This window comes from Pogoniulus pusillus, chromosome 24, assembly GCF_015220805.1.
Source record: "Pogoniulus pusillus isolate bPogPus1 chromosome 24, bPogPus1.pri, whole genome shotgun sequence".
NCBI classification, from domain to species: Eukaryota; Metazoa; Chordata; class Aves; order Piciformes; family Lybiidae; genus Pogoniulus; species Pogoniulus pusillus.
Genome location: NC_087287.1, coordinates 16,094,542 through 16,120,090, shown reverse-complemented (window position 1 = coordinate 16,120,090; position 25,549 = coordinate 16,094,542). Strand labels below are relative to the sequence as shown.

At 39.9% G+C, this 25,549-nt stretch overlaps 1 protein-coding gene across 2 annotated transcripts in view; it reads left to right on the top strand.

The window, feature by feature from the left end:
• SPON1 (spondin 1) overlaps positions 1–25,549 on the top strand; it is a 346,266-nt gene that overhangs the window by 295,511 nt on the left and 25,206 nt on the right. For both annotated transcript variants that reach the window (XM_064163805.1, XM_064163804.1), the window contains one exon: positions 21,949–22,013. In XM_064163805.1, the coding sequence (XP_064019875.1) occupies positions 21,949–22,013 (65 nt within the window). The remainder of the gene's footprint in view (positions 1–21,948; positions 22,014–25,549) is intronic.

The window sequence follows — 25,549 nt, the reverse complement described above, 5'->3', positions numbered from 1 at the left end:
TTCACTGAGAGAGTCATTGGACACTGGAATGGGCTGCCCGGGGAGGTGGTGGAGTCGCTGTCCCTGGGGCTGTTCAAGGCAGGATTGGACGTGGCACTTGGTGCCATGGTCTAGCCTTGAGCTCTGTGGTGAAGGGTTGGACTTGATGATCTGTGAGGTCTCTTCCAATCCTAATAATACTGTGATACTGTGTGAATTGTAACTACTCACAAGCTGGGTGAAAATGAGCTTTTGAAGGCAACTCATCTTTAAATAGCATCAGCAAAGGTGAATGTACCCAAAAGCAAACTGATAGGAATTCTGACAAGATAGTTAACATTTCTGAGAAGGAATCCGCTAGGTGAGCTAAGATAGTTTGGGCAACACACTCAAAACAACAATCTAGATTCTATTTTAGGATTTTTAGTCACTGAGAGACACCTACACCATCTCTACTCAGCGTCTCACTATTGTCAGTGGATTTTCATCCACATAAGAGACTCTTCAGGGCATGGATGCCACCCCAGAATTTTTCTGCTGGGCTCATGTGAGATTCAAATAGTGTTCCACTCTATGGAGATTCACAGTCTGAGCGAGCCTTTAAGCATATGTTGCCTTCACTGTCTAAAGCTTTATTAACAGGCACTTATTTAAATATACAAGACATTCTGCCAGTGACCTTTAAACACTTCTGGCTCCATGAAAACTGACTATCAAATTCACATATGTATACGTTTCTTTCTGGCACTGCATCTGAGCTTCAGTTTGGAAGTGATTTTTTTTGTGTGTTACTCTATCAGTGCAGAATTGTACTTTATAGCTCTTTGATTTTGAAATCTAATAGGAGGCTTTTCTGAGACACATACATTGGCTATTCTCTCACATCGAACTTTACATTTCAAGTGGTGTTTTATGTGGAGTAAGAACAGAGATTTTACTGAAGTAAATTGGAAAACGACAGATACATTTTTGACCTTCAATTGGGTCAGTCAGGTTCTGTTTTCATTTTGATAAGTCTTCTAGCCCATTAGACATGTACTTTTTTAGGTATAATTAATACTCTTCTACTTAAAATTTCTATACAAGCCCCAGTATAAATGAAATTGAAATGCAAACCCTTAAGCAAGTGCAATAAAACACCACCTCAAAACCTCTGGTTATAAAACAAAGCCTGTACCTTTTGTTGCTAAATTTAGGTGAATCAAAACAGCCGTCCCAGGGTACCTGCAATTCATGTTCCATTCACTAAGCCACAAGCTGGCAAATTGCAATATAACATACTTTATTTAGCAAAAAAGATTTGATCTTTTAGTTCTCTCAATGTAAATAAAATCAGGTAAGAGTCAGCTGGCAACAGTCATACTTGGATCTCCTGGAATCCATTCCAGTTTACTGGTTTAGGTTTTTTATGTTAAAAAGGCATGCATTTTTTCTGTGCACACCTCTCCTTGTAGTTAGAATAACAGTGAATCCTTGTTAAAAACAATTAAGAAAAGAGATACACTCAACTGATATTTTTCCAACTAGTTCTAATCGTTATATATACTCTGAAGAAGCAAAGAGACAAAGGTCTTTCACAGCTCTTCAACACACCAAAAATCTTCTCAACTTTTAATACTACTTAAAGTAGATTGTTTTGTGCAAGTTTCTCAATGCATCAGTACCAAGATCTAAGAAATAACTCTGCACTGCCACAGAAGATGCCTTGCTGTAACTGCAGTGTAAATGATAATCAGGCTACTCCTACTTTTGCGTTCATTCTACAGAGTGGCTTGGGAAAAAGAAATTCAGAAGCAACAGTTCAAAAGTAGCAGAAGAATTATTTTTGCTGTCATATATGAGGTAAACTACTGTCTTCAATAGAACAGAGATTTTTTTGGATTAAGTATTATGTGTACTAAATGGAATCCTAGAAGGGGCTGACAGCAGCAATCTAGTTAACGTTTGGTAACAACTGGAAATGAAATATTTAATTAGGAACGCAAGGAAACAATTCTGTCTATAGCATTTTTTCAGCTGGGTTCATACCACATTTCCATCTTTGATTGAAAGATTGCGTTACTGAAGTGAGAATTTAAAGCCTTTGAGTGTCCTCTGGTTTTCATCAGCACAACTCTATATTCAACTTTTGAAAGCAACTGGGTGAGATCTAGATTTCTGAGGAATGTTTTCCATTATTTCTTCCTCTGTCGGAATACAGAAACGTCACCTAGAGGACAAGTATTACAAGCACAGAGAGGGCTCTTCTGTGATAGTCATGGGAGAAACAGCATTGCTGAGGTTGGAAGGGACCTTAGAGATCATCTGGACCGACCTGCTGCTCAGAGCAGGGTCAAAGGTCGCTGTGGGACATCACCAAAGAGAGAGATTCCACAACTTTTCTGGGCAAGTAGTGCCAGTAATTGACTCTTGCAGGGAACCAAAGACAACAAAAACCCCCATCTTTACATTTTTTTCAGTGCAATTTCCTTTCTGGGCCTGTTACCTCTTCTGTAACAGGGGGCTGCTGAGAGTCTGGCTCAGTCTTTAAACATCTTGAAGCTTCTCTTCTGCAGGCTGAACTACCTTCTAGTTCTTTCACCTGCAAATAACTGTGTTGCATACAACAGTACATAGAAGCTTTGTGCTCTCCTGTTAATTTTGTCCTGAGACAAAAGTGAGCCTTGATCCATTTGCTCATTGAAAGTATTTTGCTCATCTTGCAGCCAGAATATACTCTGTAGGTCAGTGCAATTAAAAAACCAAGCAACAGGCCATCAAAATCCCTAAAGCCCAATTACCTCATCTACTCAGTGTTTTGGAGGTGAATTAATGAAATGTTTGTTACTGACAAAGATCTGAGAGATAAGCAATAGCTCCAGGCAGAAACTGTCAAACCTGTTCACTTCTTAAAGTGGCTTAAAGAGCTCTGCCATCCTTAGAATAGAAAGAGCCATATGGGGGCTGATAAGAATACAGCCAACCTTAATAATGTTAATAAATAACATGGTGACACCTGCAGAACAGAGTAACAACAAAACCAACTCTTATCACATCAGTCACCTTTTCTGAAAAGGCTCCCAAAAAGTTTTGCCATCACTTGGATTTATAAGACTTTCCCAGAGTTATCTCTAAGTGGTATCTCACTCCAGCACAGTAACACCTGAAGGCACAGAATCTTCACTCCGAGCTTTTACTGTTGAAAAGGACCCTTAATTCATCATGGTGTGCAAATGTTGAAACACACATTAAGGGATTGCAATAGTACAATCTAATCTAGTATAATGTAAAATTCTAATAAACATTATAATAAGCATTGCTACTGCAATGTGGTTAATGCATTTAAATTGGATTTTGGGGTCACTGGAGGTTATGAAGAAAACATCCAGAAGTAAACAAATTTGCTAACAGTAATGTAGAAAAATATCATCCAACCTATTTCAGATTAAATACAATTTAAATTGGTCTCAGAACCTTCCTACTCTTCCAGTTTTAGGAGTTTAGGGTTTGTTCTGAATGTACAGACAAAGCACATTCAACACAAACATTGGAACAGCTGTTAGAAAGAGGACTTGGGGGGATGTTTGCATCTTTGCAATCTGAGATCTGCTAGTGCCCTAAATGCCCCTCCATTGAGTTGCAGTCAGATGACTTGTGCAATGCCACACAAGCTGCCCATGAATCTATTCTAAGTCAGCATATGGCCAATGGTTTCTTTTTTTCCACTCCATCCTTTTTCTGTAATGTTTGTTTTTCTCCTTTTGTTTTTAATTGTCAATTTTATTTCATTTATATGTATGGCTCATCTCTAATGTATTTTAGAGCTTACTACATCATCCAGGAAAAGTAGAATATTAAAAGCTATGTAAATCTGTTTATAGTTGTGTTACTGAGTACAGCTCTTTGCCAAAGGAAAAGCATCCAAGATGCTTTAATTGACAGTTGAGTTCAAGCACTTGCATCTCATTTGTGAATATCTCCGTGTATGAGCAGCACTCACATTTACCCATTTGTAGTCTTATCTTCACCGAATCCATTTGCAACATTATAAATTAGTGTACACACAGCTGATAGGTACAGTAAGCTCAGCAGTGAGAGCATGTTCATGAGCAAAGTGCACAGCAGTAATCAATGTTCATTTCCATAAGCAGTGTACAATCTAGTAAGTCACAGTGCAGAACAAAGAGGAGTTTGTGTTGTGTTGTTCAGTGAATGGCCAGCTGTGAAAAATTGAATCTTCAGTGGATTTACTAAAGGTCAAAGTAAGGGAGCACTGAACTGGAGAGTTTTAATTTTGTTTTCTCAGACTGAGAGAGTTGCAAGCTAAGATTTTTCTCTTTCTTCAGAGAGCAGAATGATTTTGAGTCAAGTGTAAGAATGAAATATGCAATGACTATGCCCAAAAACACATCTGTAAGCACGTGCACATTTGTTACAATCCATGAATGTAATTAATTTTCAGCATTCAAACTGACTTATGCTCTTGAGACACTTCTATGCCTAAGTGTCATAAACTATGGTGTTTGGGGCAACAGGGGATAAAATGCCATATTCTTTTACAGCAGTGATTTGTTACAATCTTTTGCAAAACAAAACCTATGACTTTTTTGGAGAACATTTTTACTTATAGGAAATCTGTGTTCCCAAGTGCAGCATACACATCTTTTTATTTCCTTAGTACATACTCCAAGGAGTACATTTTGAGATGGACTTCAATATGCTTACCTATAAGCTGACCATACAAAGTAATTTTGTTTAGATAAACCCATTACTGCAAAATTAAGGAAATCTAATATGTGAGCTTAAGTACCAAAAGTATTCTTTTACACCAGCAGAAGACAAGAGCAGTTTAACTTCTTTTGGATAGTAGGAGATACTCAAACACCTCAGAAATTTGGTTGGCTCAAGTAAGTTGGTGTCAACTAGATATACACATGTGAAGTTCCGCTGGGGAGTTCATTAGCAGGATGCAATCTTCAGAGAAGGGCAACAAAGCTGGTGAGGGGTCTGGAACACAAATCCTATGAGGAGAGGTTCAGGGAGCTGGGCCTGTTTAGCCTGGAGAAGAGGAGGCTCAGGGGAGATCTTATTATTGTCTACAACTACCTGAAGGGGCATTGTAGCCAGGTGGGGGGTGGCCTCTTCTCCCAGGCAACCAGCAATAGAACAAGGGGACACAGTCTCAAGTTGTGCCAGGGTAGGTATAGGCTGGATATTAGGAAGAAGTTCTTCCCAGAGAGAGTGATTTCCCATTGGAATGGGCTGCCCAGGGAGGTGGTGGAGGCACCGTCCCTGGGGGTCTTCAAGAAAAGCCTGGATGAGGCACTTAGTGCCATGGGCTAGTTGATTGGTTAGGGCTGGGTGACAGGTTGGACTGGATGATCTTGGAGGTCTCTTCCAACCTGGTTGATTCTATGATTCTGTGATTCAAGACAGACCCAGGAGCTTCTCATAAAAGCCCACTGAGGTTCCAAACCGAGACCGCTCTTGCATGTTCATCTTGCACCTCTTTCTAACAGTGTCTCTCCACAAAGAGAAGCAGAACAGGAGCTTAATTTTCAGTCATGCATAATGTAGATAGCAATCCTGCCTCCCACATCTCTTTTGAATCCCCTTTACTTTGTAGTCTATTTTAATTCAGAATATCTGTGGCTTAATAACAGTTTTTGCTCTTTAAAATGTATTTAGAAATCCTGGTTTGGGTGTTAATTTGCTTGAAGATGAAACAGAACTGGTTTTTGTTATTGACAAAAGCTATCTCTGTATGTCAATCTCCTAATCAACAGTAATAGGCTATGGAAAAAGAGAGACATGGTAGTGGTTTCAGAGAGGGACATTGCTAAGTACTCAGACATGATTTTCTAAACTGTATGTAGTGTTTGAAGATGGTCTTCTGGCATCTCAAGTATTTCAGCTCATCCAATCAAGCAGTCCAACTCACTCTGGCATTTGTGGGTGACTGGAGTAGCAACCGAACTGAATGAGTGGCCTGAAATAAACATGCAGAGTAAGACAGCTGCCGAAGCTGTTCACAGCTCTTCAGAAGCACAGTATTTGCTTTTTCCAGTGAACTGGAATATTTTTCAAGTTCTGTTTGGCTGCTTTATGTTGGGAGGTTTTGTTTGTGTGTTTGTTTACCAAAAGGGAGACAGTACTGGCTGTCTTCACCTGAGAAAATTGGCTGAAGTCATGGAAGAGCCTTAAATTCAGGCAAGGCTCCCAAGGCTTCCCAGAGAAGCCTACGATTCCCCAGGTTGTTCTGGGCAACAGGCAGGACACACATGCTGCTTGGAAACCCAGAGCAGCAGCAAGGAGCAGCAGCCTCCTTTCAACTGCATGGCAGCCAGAAAATCCCAGAACTCATGGCTTGAGTGAAAAAGCTGAGGTTCCTTGAGGAAAATACACAGTGTGCTCCTGGATTTGTGAGACTTATGTACTAGTCACAAGCAAATTACCTGAGATCCCAGGCTCTTGAGCAGCTCGCTCTATGGGAAACCAAGTGTGCTTCCAGCAAAAAGCTGCTCAGACTTTAAAGGAGCTTACCAAAACAAATATGTGTATCTACAATATCTTTCTACCTCAGCAAATATTGTTTCACTGAAAAGCTGTCATCCAGCTGTAATAGTATTAACCTTTTATATAGTGCCTTGCATATTTCAGAATAGAATTCTTGTTCTGCAAAGAATACCTCTTACGGAGGTATAACAAAAGGGTAACATACTGCCATAACATTGTGCTTTATTATTGCCTTGCTCAGAATACCATTTCTTCTTCTGCCTCCTCTCTCTTTCTCCTCCTGTTTTTCTCCATGTCTTTCGTGCTGGGCTAAGAGCCTGTTACTTCCTGACAGCAGCATGTGGTTGTGGATTTATATGAGATGGCAAAATCTTATGTGCCAATGACTTGTCCTTTCTGCTAGTCACAGCTTCTGGTATTTAAGAGCACAATAGCTGCTTTGATAGATTAGACAGACTGAAAATCCTTCTAACCACACAGCATACCACCAACCAGTAACTGTAAGGAATGTGTGGGAATAAGGCACATAGAGATGCTTCCTCTGAAAGCCTAGTGGCTTTGAGCACACTGTGGCCAGTATGCAGTGACCTAAGATGACTCTAAACCAACAGGAGTTTATCCAGGTAGACAAGGACTAAGTACCCTCTGAACACAGTGAAGTGAAGCATTCCTCTGTGTGTCTGCCTCACAGTCCTGTAACTATAGAAACACTCAAACTAGCTATAAACTAGCCTACCTATGGCAAAAAAAAAGGGATCTGCACAAGTTTATCCTACAGAGGGAATCCATTATCTGTCCCTCAGTGTAAATTCTTTTGCCAATCAGCAAGGACAGAGGAAAGGAATTGGGAAGGAACTCTGTTGCCATACCTACGCAGCTATTAATTCCTAAATGGTTGCACGTAAGAACAATCTCCCTTTGTTTCTGCTATAGCAAGTATTATTGATTTCTGCTGCTGCAGCAGTGTCTTAAAAGACCTGACCAGTGCCCCTCGGCATAGATATGTTATATTTTTATAGGCAAGTAGGACAGAGATAATCCATGCCCTAGGCTGCTATCAAGTCAAAAGACGACAGGATGTTAAAGATTTATGGGGAGAAAAGGGGAGCAGCAAGCCAGTGAAAACTGCACATGAACCAGCAGACAAGAAGTAACACTGAAACAGGAATCTGAGGATGCACTATCTCTCCCATCCCATGTGTGAAAATTAATGTTAATCACCGTGGTGTTACAGGGTAAAGCAGTGATTCTACTGCGGGTGGTGTGAATGTGTTCATTAACTTGCTTGTTCTAGGAACAGGCAGACAAGGGGTCACAACACAGCCACCAAATTCCATCTCATTAATGAATCAACAAGTGGGCTTTCATGATGTTTTGTGATCTTAATTAGCTGAGACAAGGTAGCAGACATCGAAGTTTTAGTTCAACTGAATGTAGCTAAAACAAAAAAGCAGGAAGCCACATTTTATTCTGTACCACAACACATTCAAATATGAAAGGGCTGCTGACATGACTGCTTGAAATGAGACAAGGGTTGTGTAATTTAGAAGGGTTAGTTTCACTTAGCAGTTATTGTTTTGGTTGCTACTACAGGTCTCACAGTTGTACAAACCTCCCAGGTCAAATCCACTTTTCCTGGAGATCCATTGTCTTTTATCAGCAATAGATCTGCATCCTGTAAACTTCTTTTCTTACTCTGCCTTACAGCACTGGAAGATTGATTTTAATCTTTGCTTCTTGATTATTCAGTTAGTATATTTGCATTTAAGTGTTTCTTCTTTGTCTTCCTTTTTCTTGCAATGTTCTGACAGCTCAATTCCTAACAACGGCTATTAATGGGAGCATTGTGAAGGTATTTGAGCCTGGGCATGGTGACAGCACAACCATAAATGGGTCAAGACAATCAGTAGGTTGGATCACTGGTGGCATGTTCCCACTAATGCAGCCATTCACCAGCCTTATATTGTAATGCCAGAAAAAATGCTGTCGAGAGAGAGAAGAGTCTACTTCCTAAGCATCAGCATTCAGTCTTGCGCCTAGCCTGAATACATCTTTGCTCTTCTTTTTCATGCACAGATTATCTGTGGATTTAGGATGTGTTAGAAACAAGATTAGGATTTACAGATTTTAAGTGTGTATATACAAACTGCTTCTTTGTAGCAAATCATTCCGATGTTCACTGCATTCATGTGCTCACCAAATTAACATCTTTTTATTTCTTTAAAAATCATACCCACCCCTCACTAACAATACCTTTCAGTTTCCTGGATGCTGTGTCCAAACCTTTGCTTTCCATGTTCCCATGGCAAGAGAGGAAATCACTTATTAAAGTTCAGTTTGTCACAAAAACTTACTAACTTGAATAAGAAAGGTGAAGAGCCAAATGAAGACATTCATGCTAAGTTTAGGTGAAGTACAGAAGGAAAGAGACCAGTAATTTCCCATTCATTTTGGTTTAAAATACCACCATTTATGTGTAATCAGAGGGCTTTAGAATTCTACTTCTACCAGAAAAAGAAAGAAAAAATCCCCCAAACTCTGACATGCTCTAATTACAGTACCATAAATGTATGTGTTTAAGCTCGACAGTATATTGGCTGAATGCATGTAAGAAATTGCAGCACTTCAGCTGCAAGCTGAAATGTATTATTGAAAAACTGATTTCAGATTTTATATGGAAGAACAGAATTATAACAGCAGTGCTAACATTCAAATACTATTAATGGCTAGCACTGTATTTTTTCAATAAACTAATTTGTCAAGCTATTGACATTACTATTTTCGTTTTAAGGCAATGTACTAAGTACTATATTCTACATTAGTCTGCAGGAGATTAGTTCTAGTTCAGGAGTCACTTCTCCATTAATCAGACAATAAGAACTTTATGGCAAGAACTTATAGATAGATATTTGTGTGGAATGAATGAATGAATAATTCTTACTGGATTCCTTAGTGTAGTGGAACCCTCACTTACAAAACAGACTAGAAATGTCAAACATTTTGATAGATGAACTCCTACTGAATTTTAGTTCTCTCAAATCCTGCACTCATTGATAAGTCCTTTACTACCATGAGATATAATATGGATCACCTCTCAGGCCAATATTAAAAGAACAAATGTGGGGATAAGAGGAGAGAACTGGAAATAGTGTTAATCAGTTGACAGTATTGAGAAGACATTGTTCTGCAGACACCCAGACATCAACTGCCTGCTAATACAGACATGAAATCAGTACAATTAATATGGTAGGGGAATTGTTTCAGACATTTTTAACAATAAACCCTTAAGTTATAATGTGTTCTAAAAGAAATGATGCTTCTAATGTGAGTAAGCCACCAGAACGATGGAGAGGCCATTTTTACAAGGAGTCACATTTTGAACACAAGGGTTAATGGGTGCAAGTTACTCCTAGGAAGATTTGTAACAATGAGAGAGTTAGCCATTGGAATCATCTCCCAAGGGAAGAATTGGACAGTTTAAGACTCGGCTTGACAAGGTGCTGGGCCATCACATTTAGGAATTTAAGAAAGTGTGGACTAGGTGGTCCTTGGGGTCCCTTCCAACCTGGCATTCTGTGATTATTTTCAGTTTAAGTTATTTTGAGGAAAGCTGTCTGCTACTAAATTTAATTCTGTTTCCTGCATTCCAAGGACATTTTCCAAGCAATAGTGGTTAAAATCAGCTCAGCAGAACATGGATAGAACTGTACCTTCTGCAGTCACTGTTTCCTTGCTTAACATTTCCATTGCAGAGATCACATTCTTGCAATGGATAAGGATGTTTTTTTCTTTTTGCTGATTACAATCCCTCCCTGGAGATATTTCATCTTACCTACACGCTCAGTTTTGCCCTGGATACAGCATAAACGTGCTCCTGCAGACAGGAGAAATTACATACATATATCAGAAGACAAAAATGGACCTTCTTCTAAGACCAAATCCCTAGACTTTAATTTTGGTGAGGATTGGATTCAGACCTTGTCTCAGCAGCTGAAATAAAAAACCTGTAAAAGAGTCTCCTAGGCTTTTAGAAGAGAGACAAAAATAATCTTATCTTGGTATTATCCCTGCTGGTCTTTTTAGCAAGAATCTCCCAAGAATACTCAGCTAGAATATACTTCAGATAAGCGACCCCCTTAATCAAAAATGTGAAAGATTTGTTGTCACAATATTGAAGTCAAAGATGTTCATGTAGGAAATCCTTTTGTTAAAGAATTGTGAATTAGCTTCCTTGCCTTGCTCAAATGCTGAGGGTTCATTTATTTGAGCATTGTCTTTAAAGCAGCTGTTAAGGAAACGATAGGACCACACATTTAAAATAAAAGGATATAATTAAAAAATAAATCACTGCTGACACCAAAGTGTATTTAAAAGCAGCTGCAGTCAATAAGATGTTTGGATTATAGTTCACAAAAATGAAAGGCATGCAGCCACATGGGGCCAATAATGCTAGTTGATTTATTGTAGAAGAAACATGCAGAAGAAATCAGCAGAAATGTGGACCTGAAAGCAGAAGAAAAGAAACTGTCAGTGCTGAGGCTTTTTCTAAGTTCTTATGGGGCCGTAGGAAGCAGTGATTAAGAGAATGGCCTTTGACAAAGGCCTGTGCAAGCCAGACTGTATTTCTGATCAGCAAGAAACTTACTTAGAACAGTTTTAGAAGTCTCTGTATCACAGTAAGGTGCAAAAAACTACGTTTAAAACAGATGGAAAGAAGAAAAAAAAATCTTCATTACTTCAGTAATGTGATCATATCTTACAAAGATATCAGGTTCACCAGGCCATGCTTATAGTAAGTACTATCTTCCTTAAAAAGCAGTCATAAGTGTGGTACTGTTCAGTGTTGTAGAATAAATCAACATGATTCCTGAATAATCATCTGCTCTTGCAAATGTTCTTGCCTGTTGCATAGAGCAACTCTGACTCAGAAATTGAATAACTGATAAGGTGTAAAAGCCTATGAGCAATTGGGATCTTTTCAGATTGGGTGAGAAAGAGATCTGTTTTCTTCTCTAAAACGAGAGGAATCTTCTGGAGAAATTGAACCTGGGTGGTTAAAAGCTTTAAACCTTGGCTCAGCAGTGCTAAGTTTCATTCCCAAATTTTTCACAAATGTTTTTATGACAGGAGGAAAGTTTACAGGAAGAGATAATGCTCAAAATGTAAGGTAACTCAGAGGTTTGTTTGAACATTGGCTGTGTTTGTTTAATTAGACAGCTAGGTGGTGGAGAAGAGATAGACCATGCAAGGCAGCAGGCACAGTTCATATACAGAGATACGGTATTTTAGTTCCCAGGTCTGGAAATACTTTGTAGTTTTCCTGGCTGTCAGAGTATACCTCACTGGATATTGAACTGCTCTTTTACTCGACTGTGATTTCCTTCCAGGGCATAACCCAATTTCCTTTTTATTTTATCTGCATAGCTCCTGTGAAATGTTTTGATTTCTGTTTGCTTTTTGGTACAGCAGGTAGCACTGCACAAAGTGTATTGGTGCACAGAAAGCTTAGTTTTGACATTACAGTTGTCCAGACTGGGTAGTTTGGCAGAGGTTGCTTGCTTTCTGACTGGAGTAGAAATAGATGAGGCCGAGCTGGTAATTTGAGAGTTGGGTTGTGTTGGTTTGGTTTGTTTTGAAGGGTGATAGATTATTATCTTTTGTTTGAGCAATGATCCCAGAACAAGATGAGATACAAGCTGCTAGCTTTGGAGATGGGGAAGGAATTGTTAAAAATTCCTAGCTGTCTTTCTTAGACAATTGTCTTCATTTAGAAGGCCACTGTAGTCAAGTTTGCTGTAGTTCCTGGGTCTGGACTGTGGTGCAAATGATTTGGAGGATGTCTCTAGAACTTAATTATTGTTTAAAGCCATTTTTAAATCTCTTGAGGCAAGGTGCCATGAAAATACGGAGTGCTATTAATTGGCTCATCAGATATTACAGAATGCCATAGCAATTGCATATTTAATAGCCTTTTAGTGGTTATTATGGTGCAACAGCTTGGCAATTCCCTTATAAGCAAACGCTCCCATCAGTTTCTTTCAGTGTACATTTGCAGCATCAGGAGGATAAGATGGAACAACTCTGTGAATTTTTGCATGCTTTTGTATTAGAAACATGAATGCTAAAAACATTCACCCTGGTTAGCCAAAGAATGCCATATCTTTATTTGCTGAAGTAACTTTAGAGTCTAAGCACTGGCTTTGTAATGAGAGGTGGCATTCACCATGCTTTGCTGATCTTAATTATTAACCACTTTGGAAGTCTGCCCTACAATAATGGAGCAGTTCTAACCTCTTTAGAGATGAATAAAAAGAAAACAACTTAATCTTAAGAGAGATAGTAAATGATTTTATTTAGTGTCCTAACACTTGGAATTAGGATTTAAGTGGGGACCAGTCTGGTCTGCTACTTTTGCGCTAATAAAGAAGGGAATGATGTTTGTGTTCAGCTGGGGTCTGATAACAAGGGTGGACTCAAAGGAGAGAAAATCCAAGATCTGTACACAGCATCTCTGATTTACAAGAACTGAGAACAATTCTGATATTGTACAATTCTGATTATGCAGTTGCTAGAGAAGAAGGAGTTTAATAGATGTTTAAATGAATACAAATGAGATCATCACAACAGAAATATTTGCTTTACTGCTAGAATAAGAAGTGTGCTTTTGTTTGTCTCCATGTCATGGAATGTTCAAATGCCTGTTTCATGGCATCCAAATACATTGTGTCATTTCATGATAGCATAACAGCTGACCTCTAACATTTAGATATTACTTTAGAGAGAAGCCTATAAACAGGTCAGTGTACATAAAACTTCAAGTCAGGCATGAGAAATAACAAAGAATGTATGTCACAGTAAGCAATTTTAGCAGTGTATTTAAGTACAGAGGTTTAAGGTGTGTCCCTACCAGTTAGTGGTTTTTACAGCTTGGATGAATCTACTTAGATTTATTCTGACCTCGCTGCAGCGATTGTTTCTCATTACTTTCTTAGTTAATATTGCAGCATGTGAGTGCAGTGCAGTATGGTGAATACCTACTTTTAGAGTGCAAGCCTCTGTTTACGTTCCTTAATTTCAGAGAATCACAGACAATTAGGGACTGGAAGGGACCTTGAAAGCTCATCCATTCCTATCTGCCCTGCCAGAGCAGGATCACCTATAACAGATCACACAAGAACATGTACAGATGGGTTTTGACTATCTCCAGAGAGGGAGACTTTGGACTTTGGGAGAATTTGGAACTATTCTGATCATAAAATAACTACATGAATGCTGCACTCAGCAACTTGATGCCCTAGGCATTTTCCAGAGGACCCAGAGGTATTCCTTAGCACAAATGCCTGGCTGATTACAGAGACACCACCACTCATTTAGGTTTGATTACTATGGGATGACATGATTGTGGCTACAGGCTTTAACTCTTATTTCTCTTCTCTGTTTTTTACTGTTCTAAGTAAGCAACTGGAAACCAAAACACTGTTTTGTGCAGTGGAATTAATAGCGCTTCCCTAGTATGTTAATTACATCAGTTGCAAATGTCACCCTAATAGCAGCTCTTGCTGTTTTGAAAGCTGTAAGTCTTATGTAATTCCTCTCCTAATATTAATTCTGCTCGGTGGCACATGTAAAGTATAGAGAGATTAACTGATCTAAAGATACCTGAAGCTCTTTAAGCAACAAGTAGTGTGGGCACCAGGTAGGGAGTTAACCTTCCTCCGACCTCCCACACTGTTCAGAGGGAACAGTTAGTGCTAAAATGCTAAATAAATAGTGATACCATTTTCCATCTGTCTAGAGACAGCTGGAGAGACAAAGTGAACCATTAGAGAGATGGGAGGCAATGTCACCTAGCCCAGGCCCCTGACTTCTCTGAGTAGCAAGGAAACTTCTTTGGGTCAGCCTCCATGTAACATCTGCTTAAAAAAGACCTTTCTGAATGTATAGAAATCCACACTGGGGAACAGGACAGAATTGTTCCTTGTCTAAATAAAAACCAAAGGCTACCCACTCCCCTAGCAGCTAATCCTGCCCACGGGATGGGTAATGAAGCAGTTTCTCTCTTTGTCTGTTTGTCCTGTTGAAGGAGTGTGGAAATGAAAATGTGGTAAAATGAAAGCACACAAACAGAATCAGGGATATCAGACTGGAGCCACTGAGGACTACGTAGATAGTCCTTTGAGTCATACAGTGTAGACTGAGTTGTTTTTCAAAGACAAGTAACTTAGAAGGAAATGAGGTGATAAAGGCAACCCCTGATGGAAAAAATGGCAACATCTCCAGTCCTTGGAGAAATTGCTGGCATTTCTGCATTCCATCTTAAAACCCAGCCCTACAAAGTCCAGTCAGAGATTGAGAGGACTTTATTCACAACCTGAGACAAGTGTGTTTTAGTCATTAAATTCTGAGACAGGTTAATGTCAAAGCATAAACCATGAGACACACAGTGCCAGAAGAATGGTCCCAGCAATCTGTTTGTCATGGTGATGGCTGGAAGCAAAAGAGATGTGAAACTGATTTCTCTAAAAGGATACTGCTTCCCAGGTTACAGAAAATGCAACTCACTATAGGACCCTCAATTCCTTACTTTGTCTGAAGGCTACATTCTTGGATGGGTGTTTTGGTGGGGGTTTGTTTTTGTTTTTTTTCATAAGGAATGGTAAAGGGTAGCTTAGACACACAGCATCTTTACCGAAAGGAAGTTAGGCTGTTGTGAGATTGCCTCTGTGCTGCAGTTAAGTATATTTAGAATATTTATATTGTACATTCTGAATGGAAAAAAAAACCTGCAACTTTGATTTGTCAACATGCTATCAAGGGTCAGGAAATCTCACCCTCTGAGCTCATTTGCTAGTCTTAAAATGACTTGCTATTATCTGAATTTCCCTCTGTCCAAGCCTCTACATGGAAGCAAGAGGATGTATCATCATGATAGCAGCATTTACCAGAGGACAGAGTTGTTCTCTCTCACCACTCTCTAGGCTGTTTCTCAGAGCAGACCCAGCGTTTTCCTGAGGTTTCCTGCTGACAGTTAAGCAGTTGAAACTCACTTATTCATAGCAAGTGCTAGAATCTGTCTCAATGCTTTCATCCCTGTTTGTTTTGAAACTGTTTGAGGTGATCTGAGCAAAAAATGCTGTAGCTACCTAGATATGAACCTGATGAGTGAACCTGGTGTTTTAAAACACTTTTATCACTATCTCCAGTGAATACAGTTTTATGTCTTGCAGGTTGCTATTCAGTTGCAGACTTCTGCTTTATTGTGCACAGAATGCCTTGATCTGTTGGACTGGTGTGTTTTTGTTGCTGTTGGTTTTCTTGTTTCTCTTCCCTTGTTTCTTTTCTGGTATGCTTATCGTTTCCAAATAATTTGTGAGTCTAAAATAACAGTAGCTTTATAGCACTTAGATACAGGCTTAAAGGCTAGCTTAGTCTAAAAGACTGATGAAATTGGGGAAGTTAAGGTAGAAGGATAACAAACTGGTCTGTATTGGATCAACTTATTAAGCAGAGAGTTGGAGTTGACACGTTATGCTCAGCTTCAAAGTCTAGTTTAATCCCCCACTTTAAAAAATAGGCATTCCTAAGAGTAATAAAAAGGTCTCTCCTTTGTTTTGGCAGACTAGTTTAGGATCCCAAATGTTTCTGTAGTCCTAAAGACAGCAAAGCATTCTATACAGAATTAAGCAAAACGTGCAGTAGAAAATCAATGTGCAATCAAGAAGTGGATTCACAAGGGAGACTCTGCCCACAGAATCTGCTCAGCCACAGAAAATGAGAGCTCCAATACTCAGACCATACCTAGGGCTCATTAACACAGATTGCTAAGCGCTATACTATGCAAAAATGAATTACTGCTTTACTGGGACACCCTAGATTATGTAACTGCACCTTAATGGAAATAAAGTATACCATTTTCAGGGTTGCCACTAGCAACAGTTCTGTTGTTAATTTCAGCCTACATTCCCCTCCCGAAACAACCACTTCATTGAATGAAAACCCTGTGGGACAGATAATGCAGCAAGTTGTTAATGTGAAGTGAATCAGTGCTTTTGGGAGATATACCAAGAGTAACAATGAACATTTTTGCATCCCATCCTCGTAATTTGAAACAAACCCAGGGATTACAATTTGCTTTTAAAAGCTTTTTGTAAACAAGCCATGTCAGCTAGCATCTGTGCAGTCACCATCCTGAAGCTGCAGCTTTAACACTTCTTTCCATATTGGCTGGAAAACGTGGACAAAATCCACAGTTTTGGAAACTTCTCATCCTGATTGTTTAATAGAGTTTTTTCTTTGTGAAAGTAAATAGAAAATTGCTAAGTATCCAATTCAGGAAAGCCTGAATGGTTAAACTGGGACTGTCTGAAGTCCTGGGTTCTTTGATCCCTTCTGAAATGGAGCCTGTTCTGGTTGGATTTAGATGCTCATCTCTGCTTCCATTTTTCTTCAGTTACACCTCAACAGTATTTTTTAATGCAAATTATGCTTTTGTAATTGAGTAGATATTATTAAAAGCCTGGGAATTCCCCCAAACCTTCAAATTTAGTGAACTGAAAATACCAGACTTTATGTTCCCTGAAATGTCATTACCTATTTTTGAAGAGCAGAAATAAAGGCTTTTTAATTAAAGAAACAGCTATTTGTAAAGGGAAGTATTGAATTTGCATGTACTGTGATCAAATAATCAATTCCATTCAGGCATGTTTATTTATCTTGTAATATACGTGGGTTGTGCAGCTGCCACAAAATCTCTATCATAAACATAGAGAAGTCAAAACAAAATAGGCAAACACAATCCTGGTATAATTCCACTGACTGAAATGTTTTTTGCTGTTGCTTAAAGTAACCTCAAGTCTGTGCTACTAGTTGTAAGTATAAGCTACCTGAATCTGAGTCAATCATAAAGTTAAATAGGATTTAGTTGTCATCAAATGGTAGAAATAAGTCTTTGTCTTTAATTATGGGTGCTTTTTGCTTTTCCTTCCAAAGGAAGTAATTTGTGACTAAAAGCTTAACCTTTTCCAAAATGTTCTTTTAATGAACTGCTGAAAAACAACCTCTGCACGTTCTTCTATTTAAAAATATCTGTGTTAAAAACAACTGCATCTCAGCACTGAGGCTCAGGGCCACTTCAGCCACCTCCCTGCATGCACCTGCAGGAAAACAGATGAAGTTGCATGATGTATTACCAGCTCACTATAGTAGCCTTGAAAGTAAGATGTTCTAATGACCATTACCAATAGCTATGGGAAACTTCTGACATGTTCCACATGAACAGGAAATCCTCAGAAGCCTGGGTGGACTCTAAGCAGAGCAGTTGCTTATGAAGTTAATAAACACAGCCATCCACAGTGCACTACACATCACACACACAGTTACTACGCAGCAAATGGTGGATATTAGATTTAAAAAAAAAACATAGTCCAGAGCTCAGAAGTCTTCCTTCTCCAGGAAGTCGCCTGGCCGTGACTCTTGCACTTTGGCTTTAAAACTGAAGCCTTTTTTTCAGGCTGTGGTAGTTTCATCAGTACTTGATAGCAATGTCATCTAGATAGGCTTGCTGTGGGCATGGTGGCAAAAGAGTTGCAAACATAAATAGAAGGCATCTGAAGGTATAAACACTAGTAGAGCATTATATCAAGCACTAGCACCATTCCTAGTTTAAAAGGTGTCTGCTTTCAGGAGGGATCTTGATGCTGGGAGTCCTAAATAAGCATACCCTTTTAGCAGGGAGTGAGATACCTGAGCCCACAAGAAGAGTAGCTATAGCATCATTGTCTCTTCGTTGCTGAGTCTTCAGGCTTCCTTGCAGACTACCTAGCTGCTCAGAACATGCAAGCAGATGTTTGTATAATCTCTGAAATGTTTCCTCCAAACAAGACATCTAACTGTACAGTGTATGTAGCAGTAAGGAGCCAAAATCAGAGGTTTTGAAGACTTCTATTAGCTTGAAACTACTTTCATGAACTGCAGAAGTCTTAAGGATGCTAAACAGATACTTTTCACATCTTAAAGTGAATTCTATGTGACTGTATAGGGCAGAGGTGGAATGAGGTCTATTTATACTAACCATAGAAGATTGATTGGCTTGTAAGAGCACCCAGCTAATGCCTTCAGAGCACTATATCATTCTCATTTTCATAGTATTTGATTCCCCACAGAAGACATGCTCTGCATCATACCTTTCCATTCTCACTTTATCTTTTTTTTCTTCAATAACACGTCGTTTTCTTGAGGAAAATGATGATCCTGCAGGGAAGACTCTGTCCTAAAACTCAGAGAGGTAGTTTTGTTTCCAGAAGACTTTCAATTCATCACCCATGAATTGAGGATAATATTGCTTTTTTCTGCTTTCTAAGAATCTTGTCAAAATGAGTCCACTGTGCATAGGGAGGCATTCAGTTATTATGAGGATGAGTGTTGTGGAAGGAACTAAGTGTTCTCTGTTACAAAGCAATCGAATGAATGCCAAGCAGAGGCAGTGTGAAATGGGTGAAATTAAGTTCTGGCTCAAAACAGGTGTTTTTCATTCCCACAGTTCACTGAATCTGACTCTTGATTCTGCTGTCGGATAATAGACTGTCATTTGTTTAGCTGAACCGGATCAAATCATTATTACCAAGTGCTAAGTGATCCAAACTGTAAAGTTTTCTAATGCTTTTTTGGCACACGTGAAATGAAAAGAGTAATAAAAACTACTCATCAAAATAAATTTCAGTACAGAAAGGATACTAATTGCAGCAGATACCAAAAAGCAGCTGGAGCATGTGAAATAGTTCACATGGCTTTCCAGATCCTCCCAACATCTCTTTCATTCTAAAGGTCTTCATATGATGCTTTAAACTTTTGCTGAAAGCTTTCACTACATTTTAATGGACATTACCCTTTAAACAAGTTGGTTTAAGTCCCCTTGGCTAGGAAAGGCTTCAAATCAAACTCTATCTTCAACTGGGCTTCTTTGAGCTATGTCCCACTTTCTGTTCTTGAAGATGAAGCAATGTTTTTCATCTTTTGTAGCGCGCAGCGGAACGATCTAATTTAGCAGTGGTTTACTGTCACGGGTTCTATTTGTTGCCATGTAATGACTTTATTCTGTGTGTGCTTTCATTTGTACATTGCAAAGTCAATGATTAATTTTGGCCAACTTCAGAATGTCAGCATGTGGTAAGATAATGTGATCAATGCTATTGGGACTTTTTGGAGGACAGTACTTTCATAGGGAACCACTACTGAGTCAGCCACCCACCTCTGGCTTGAAACACTAATGTGGAAAAGTGGATGTGGAGAAAAAGCCAATAGTTTGCTATTTTTATGTGGTTTAATTTAGACCATCATTTAAAAAAAATAAATTAAGTCAATCTAGAAACTGCTTTGGCTCCACTGCCTTTCTGGAGCAAGCTTTAAGCTGTCTTAGCTCAAGCTGTTTAATGTAGTACAGGATCTGGCCAAGCATCTATTTCTAAAAAGGATTTTCAAGAAATGGTTAATCCATCTGCTGGAGTTGAAGGAGAGCTCCTGGCACGTGTGCATTCATGAGACTGAAAGCCTGGGGTGTTAGAGAGAAGGCCTAACAGTGCCCTAATTACCTTGCTTTGATGAAAAGAGAAAATAGTGAGAGGCTAGAGGAAAATGGTGACAATTGTTTTCTTTAAAGAGGGGTGCTAGTCCGGGGTGGCAGGACCATTGCTATCAAGCAGGAAACGGTACCATTATCACTAAACTGAAAGGTCAGCGCTGCTGGAAGTGCCAATTACTGGTAATGTATGTGGTGGGCTCTCAGTCTAATTGGGAAATATTTTTAAAAGACAGTAGAAATCATGCCAGTGAGTCATGACCTCTGTGTTCCTCTAGGCAAATTACTGGGGTGGATTCCTAAGGGAGATGAGGAAAACGCTTCTAAAACATGTGATTGATGTCTTTTGGGCATCAGAGCCTTGTTAACAGTCTCCTGCCTTTGTCCTGGGTTTACTGTACCAATAGAAAGTTAAAAACTGTTGATGAAGGAATTCCTACAGACTTACTTTAGGAAATAGTCTTTCCACAAGTGGCTGCTGTATTTCACCCTCTAACTTCCTCGTGTGCCAATGGAGAGCAAAGAGCAAGTGCTATGAGTAGCTTTACTTGGAGGAGATGACAGTGTATCATGGATTCCTTACACAAACAATAGAATAGAATCAGCCAGGTTGGAAGAGACCTCCAAGATCATCCAGTCCAACCTATCACCCAGCCCTATCCAGTCATCTAGATCACGACACTAAATGCCTTATCCAGTGTTTTCTTCAACACCACCAGGGACAGCGACTCCACCACCTCCCTGGGCAGCCCATTCCAATGGGAAATCACTCTCTCTGGGAAGAACTTCCTCCTAACAACATATAGAGATAATAAATAGTACCTCATACATACTCACAGGGTGTTAGATTGCCTAGAGCAACAGCCTGTAGGATTTTTCTGCTTGTAGATCTTTAACATATTAAGGGAACTTTTCTGTCCTTTTTTTCTTAAGCCTGGTAAATTCCTCTGGCCACAAGTATAGTCACAGAGTCACAAACTCAACAGCAAAGATACCCTTTTTACCATGAGCTACTATACGTGGACTACAGGATACAGCACAATTTTCTTGTTGTGATACTGCCATCAGAACAAAGTCACTTTGGTTATAGTATTTTGGAGTATTTCACCAATGCAAAGGTCTTATTTATACCTGTCATCACTCTGCACTACTCTGAAAGAATCATAGAATCATAGAATCAACCAGGTTGGAAGAGACCTCCAAGATCATCCAGTCCAACCTAGCACCCAGCCCTAACCAATCAAGTAGACCATGGCACTAAGTGCCTCATCCAGTCTTTTCTTGAAGACCCCCAGGGACGGTGCCTCCACCACCTCCCTGGGCAGCCCATTCCAATGGGAAATCACTCTCTCTGTGAAGAACTTCCTCCTAATATCCAGCCTATTCCTACCCTGGCACAACTGGAGACTGTGTCCCCTTGTTCTATTGCTGGTTGCCTGGGAGAAGAGGCCACCCCCCACCTGGCTACAATGCCCCTTCAGGTAGTTGTAGACAGTAATAAGATCACCCCTGAGCCTCCTCTTCTCCAGGCTAAACAGCTTTTCTATCAGCTTTTTTATCGGCTCATGGTGCAAAAATAACACGGTCTGTGCACTGTTGTTCATTTTTCAAGCTCACTTCAATTCCTGCGGAAGAGAAAGAGACTCTGACCAAGGTCTGACTGCCTTTGCTTGCTGCTTTTGCCTCCTGCATTCACAGAGGCTGTTTGTGCAGCCGAGGACACGAGGTGCCCAGATAACAAAAAAGGACGAAGTACATTTCTCACAGTCAGAATTTGGAGGCACAGTTTGATTTAGTGCTTCTTAATGTGTTTTTTGTTTGTTTGTTTGTTTTTGCTGTAATTCATATTACTCTCATTGTGAAATTGTCCAAATCACTTTCTTGTTTGTCTCTTTTCACAGAGCGATGAGGTTTTAACAGTCATCAAGGCAAAAGCACAGTGGCCTGCCTGGCAACCTCTAAATGTGTAAGTAAGTAGGGAACAGCCTTGTGTTGAGTATTGGTTAATGGGCCACTGTAAACTCATTGTGCATTATAATCACTCCCTCTTTGAAGAAATAATCTGAAAATATTTTGATAGATGAGTTTGGGCTTTTGCCAGCAGCTGCTTCTCTCTTTCTTCCCTTTGGCATCTCTTCATTTTTTGGTATGCTTTGGTTCAGTATTATGTCAGAAGTGTTGTCCTGTGGAGTTTCTGCCCTCATTGAACAATGATGTTTCTTTAGTGCTTGCTCAAACATATGTTGTACTATTTTACATGTATTTTTTTAAACATCCTGTGTCACACTGTGGCAGCAGTGAACTGTTGGTCCAGCAGATCTTCAACCCACCACCAAAAACACCTCTTAAATGACTAATTCCTTAAAATTACTGTCTGAAACACTCTATGATACCATCTCCATCCTGATAGCAGTATAGCCATGCTTGTTTTACCAAGCAAGACAGCAAACTAGCTTCTTAGGATCCTAACTCTGGAGTCAGTGGCACTCAGCAGAAAAGAGGATAAAAGGCTGCATAACTTACCTCTGCTTGGCCCAAAGTTCATACAGATAATACAAGCCCAAATAGGTGAGACTTACAAGAAATGACTAAAGATGAGAACCTACTCTAAAGGGTCACCCCACTTACAGGGAGTTAAATGAAGCCCTTGGAGAAGAAGGGCAATTATTCTACTGCAAGTCTTGTTTCCTCTGTAATATATATGGGAAGCAGTGAGTGGAACACTGTGCCTAATTTTGTTTTCTGTGTTTCAGAAAGTATATGAAAATGTGGAAGTTAGTAAAGAAAAAGCAGCAAAAGAGTTTAGTTTTCAGAAAACATCCCCTACCGTAAGAGGCTTAGAAACTCTTAAGCAGCTTAGAATTTAAGTTATTTGGTTTATCCCTTCTCCCCCCAACCCTGAAAAAAAAAAGGTTAGAAGGTGAGCACAGCTTAAATAGTGAAAAGATTTCTGATAGCTGATCCTTCTTTAATCTAGGGGGGAAAAAAACCCAGCACTATGAAATCCCTTGTAGTATGGAAGCTAAGGAAATTGGTGACAAGGAAATTCTCCCTGAAGGAACGGGAAAAGACTTTAAGAGTGTGACTAACCTTCAGAGCAGCTGAAGGATTTTCCAGCACTGAAATAGATTTTAACCCTGAGACAGAGTTGTAGGCTCTGCACAGGAATTGTGGGCTAGGCTTTTTTTGGCTGATATTATGCAAGTGGTCAGTCAAGGTGACAGTAGTGGCATTCTTTAGTTATGGTCTTACTCCTCAGAAATGTTCAGTATTTGGGTTTGGTAGCCTTTGGCGTGTAGTACTTGTGGACTGCCTTTTTTTTTTTCCTTGCTGCCTTCTTTCTATTTACTACAAATTAACACTTCTAAATGGAAACTTTTGTCCACTTCTCCATCTGCTACAGTGAGGTTTCTGACTGAAACAAGCCATTTATTTTTTCCTTCCAATTTCATTTACTTTCCTAACACAACATTTCTGTACGATGTTTCTGTATCGAAGTGAACAATACTGCTAGGAACAGAGTGCTTGGAAGGCATGGCATCGACAGGAGAGCAGGCTTGTGCTTTGTTCATAGAAGGATGGTGAGAGGCTCTCTTGCTCCAGAGTCTCAAGCCATCATTTGTCAAATACACCAAACATGTCACATAACAAAAATCAAAGGTAAAGTAGGTTGCCCCTGGTCATAATAGCTCATTTCATACAGTACTGAGAAACTTCACCAAAAAGTTGAGAGTGAACAACTTCAGACATTTTCCAGGCATATTTTTTCACAAACTTGTCTGCAAATGCCTTTGCAGCATCCTCCACAAGTTACTCCAGTCAATTCTTACCTGTTCTCACCTTTCAGTGGTACCTGTGCTTTCACATGCTGCACAAGGGTTCCTCTAAATGCCTGTCCCCTCATTTTACATGTAGTGTTAGAATCATTATAGGAATTGGTATTAGAAATATATTATTAGTAAGTATTATAAGAATTCTAAGTATTATAATTTCTTATAATACTTTGCCCTAATATTCTTCTTTATGTTTCCATTGAAAAATGTGATCTAAGCTTCAAAAGAAGGCAAAATTTTCATTGGCCATTGACTTCTGGTGTTAATTTCCCATTTGCTGTTATGGATGGTCCTTGGGCCCTATCCAAGTTACACTACCAAGTAACAGTGATTATAATTCAAGAGAGAAGAGGAGACCAATTGCCTGCCAAAACCTGGGAGAGGGCTGTAGAGAATTAATGTTTGCATGTGTTGTTGAGGCAACAGGGACACCAGGCTGCTGCACCAAGTGTGTATGTCCCACAGCTCAGGGGCTGAAATGCACAGAGCCACAGCCAGACACTGTTATGGAGAGGAACCTTGTGTGTTGGGCATTTACCCATGCCTTCCTCAGAGGCACTAGCTCAGGCAAACCCCTTCAGGGGAAACCCGACAGAAAAGAAAGCAGAGAGGAGTATGCACCGAGGTTCAGCAGAGCCCTGGGCACCTGCCCCACTGCCCGTGCAGGGTAATCCCCAGCCAGCCAGGACAGGCACTGTGTTCTGCCCTGTGCCTCCCCTGGGGCTGCCAGGGCCTTCTCCTCTTTCCAAAACAGCCAAGGGGACTGCAGCATCTCTCCTCCTCACAGAGGCTGTAGCAAGGCAAGCCACTAACTCTTGCCCACATCTTGAGCAGTTGATGAGCACTCCCTTTTCCACTCTGGCCATCCACAATAATGTGTGAGAGGATGGTCCTGGCTGGGCACGTCTCACAGATTCATCATAGAGTTAAATGACTTTTCTTCTATGCTGTCAATGGTGGTCAATGAGGCTGTGACTCCTGAGGCCAGTCCTACCTCATTAAGTAATGTTTCAAGTTCTGTCTAGACCGAGGGCATGAAGTCTGTGTCTAAATCTGACAGTGATGTTGAAAGCCTTTGGTTCATGACACCAGACATAAGAAGGGAACTGTAACTGGGATCTTTTCTTCTGCTTAGGTAGAAGTCAATAGAGACTTCTCAATGCTGATCCAGTGGAAACAAAGTGCCACCCAAGGGAGAATTCTTTGGCTTTCAGACTTGAATTCAGATCTAAGAACTTACAGTAAGGGCTGAGACAAGTTGCCAGCCCTAAGCAGTGACACTAATTCTTAAATGCTTCTTGTTAATCACAACTAAGGCTAATATACATTTAACATACTGTCATCTTCCAGTACAGTATAACGTCATGGAAACCATATCCTGCTGCTTCACTGTCTGGTTTTCTTCATTCCTCTCTTCACACCCTGCATGCTCTTTGTCACTGTATTTTGTTGTTGGGTTTTTTTTTCCTGTCACTCTCCTCCTTTATTCTCCATTCGCTGTCTTGTCTGAGGCATCCGGATGCACAAAACTCCTCTGAGTTGTTGCATGCATGAGACAGTTTTACGATTGCCCAGCTGAGAGCACAGCACTGGTAACATGAGGAGTACCAGCCCAAGTAATGCATTTTGCTGTTGCTCATGTTTGTATTACCAAGGTGTACGTCTGAAA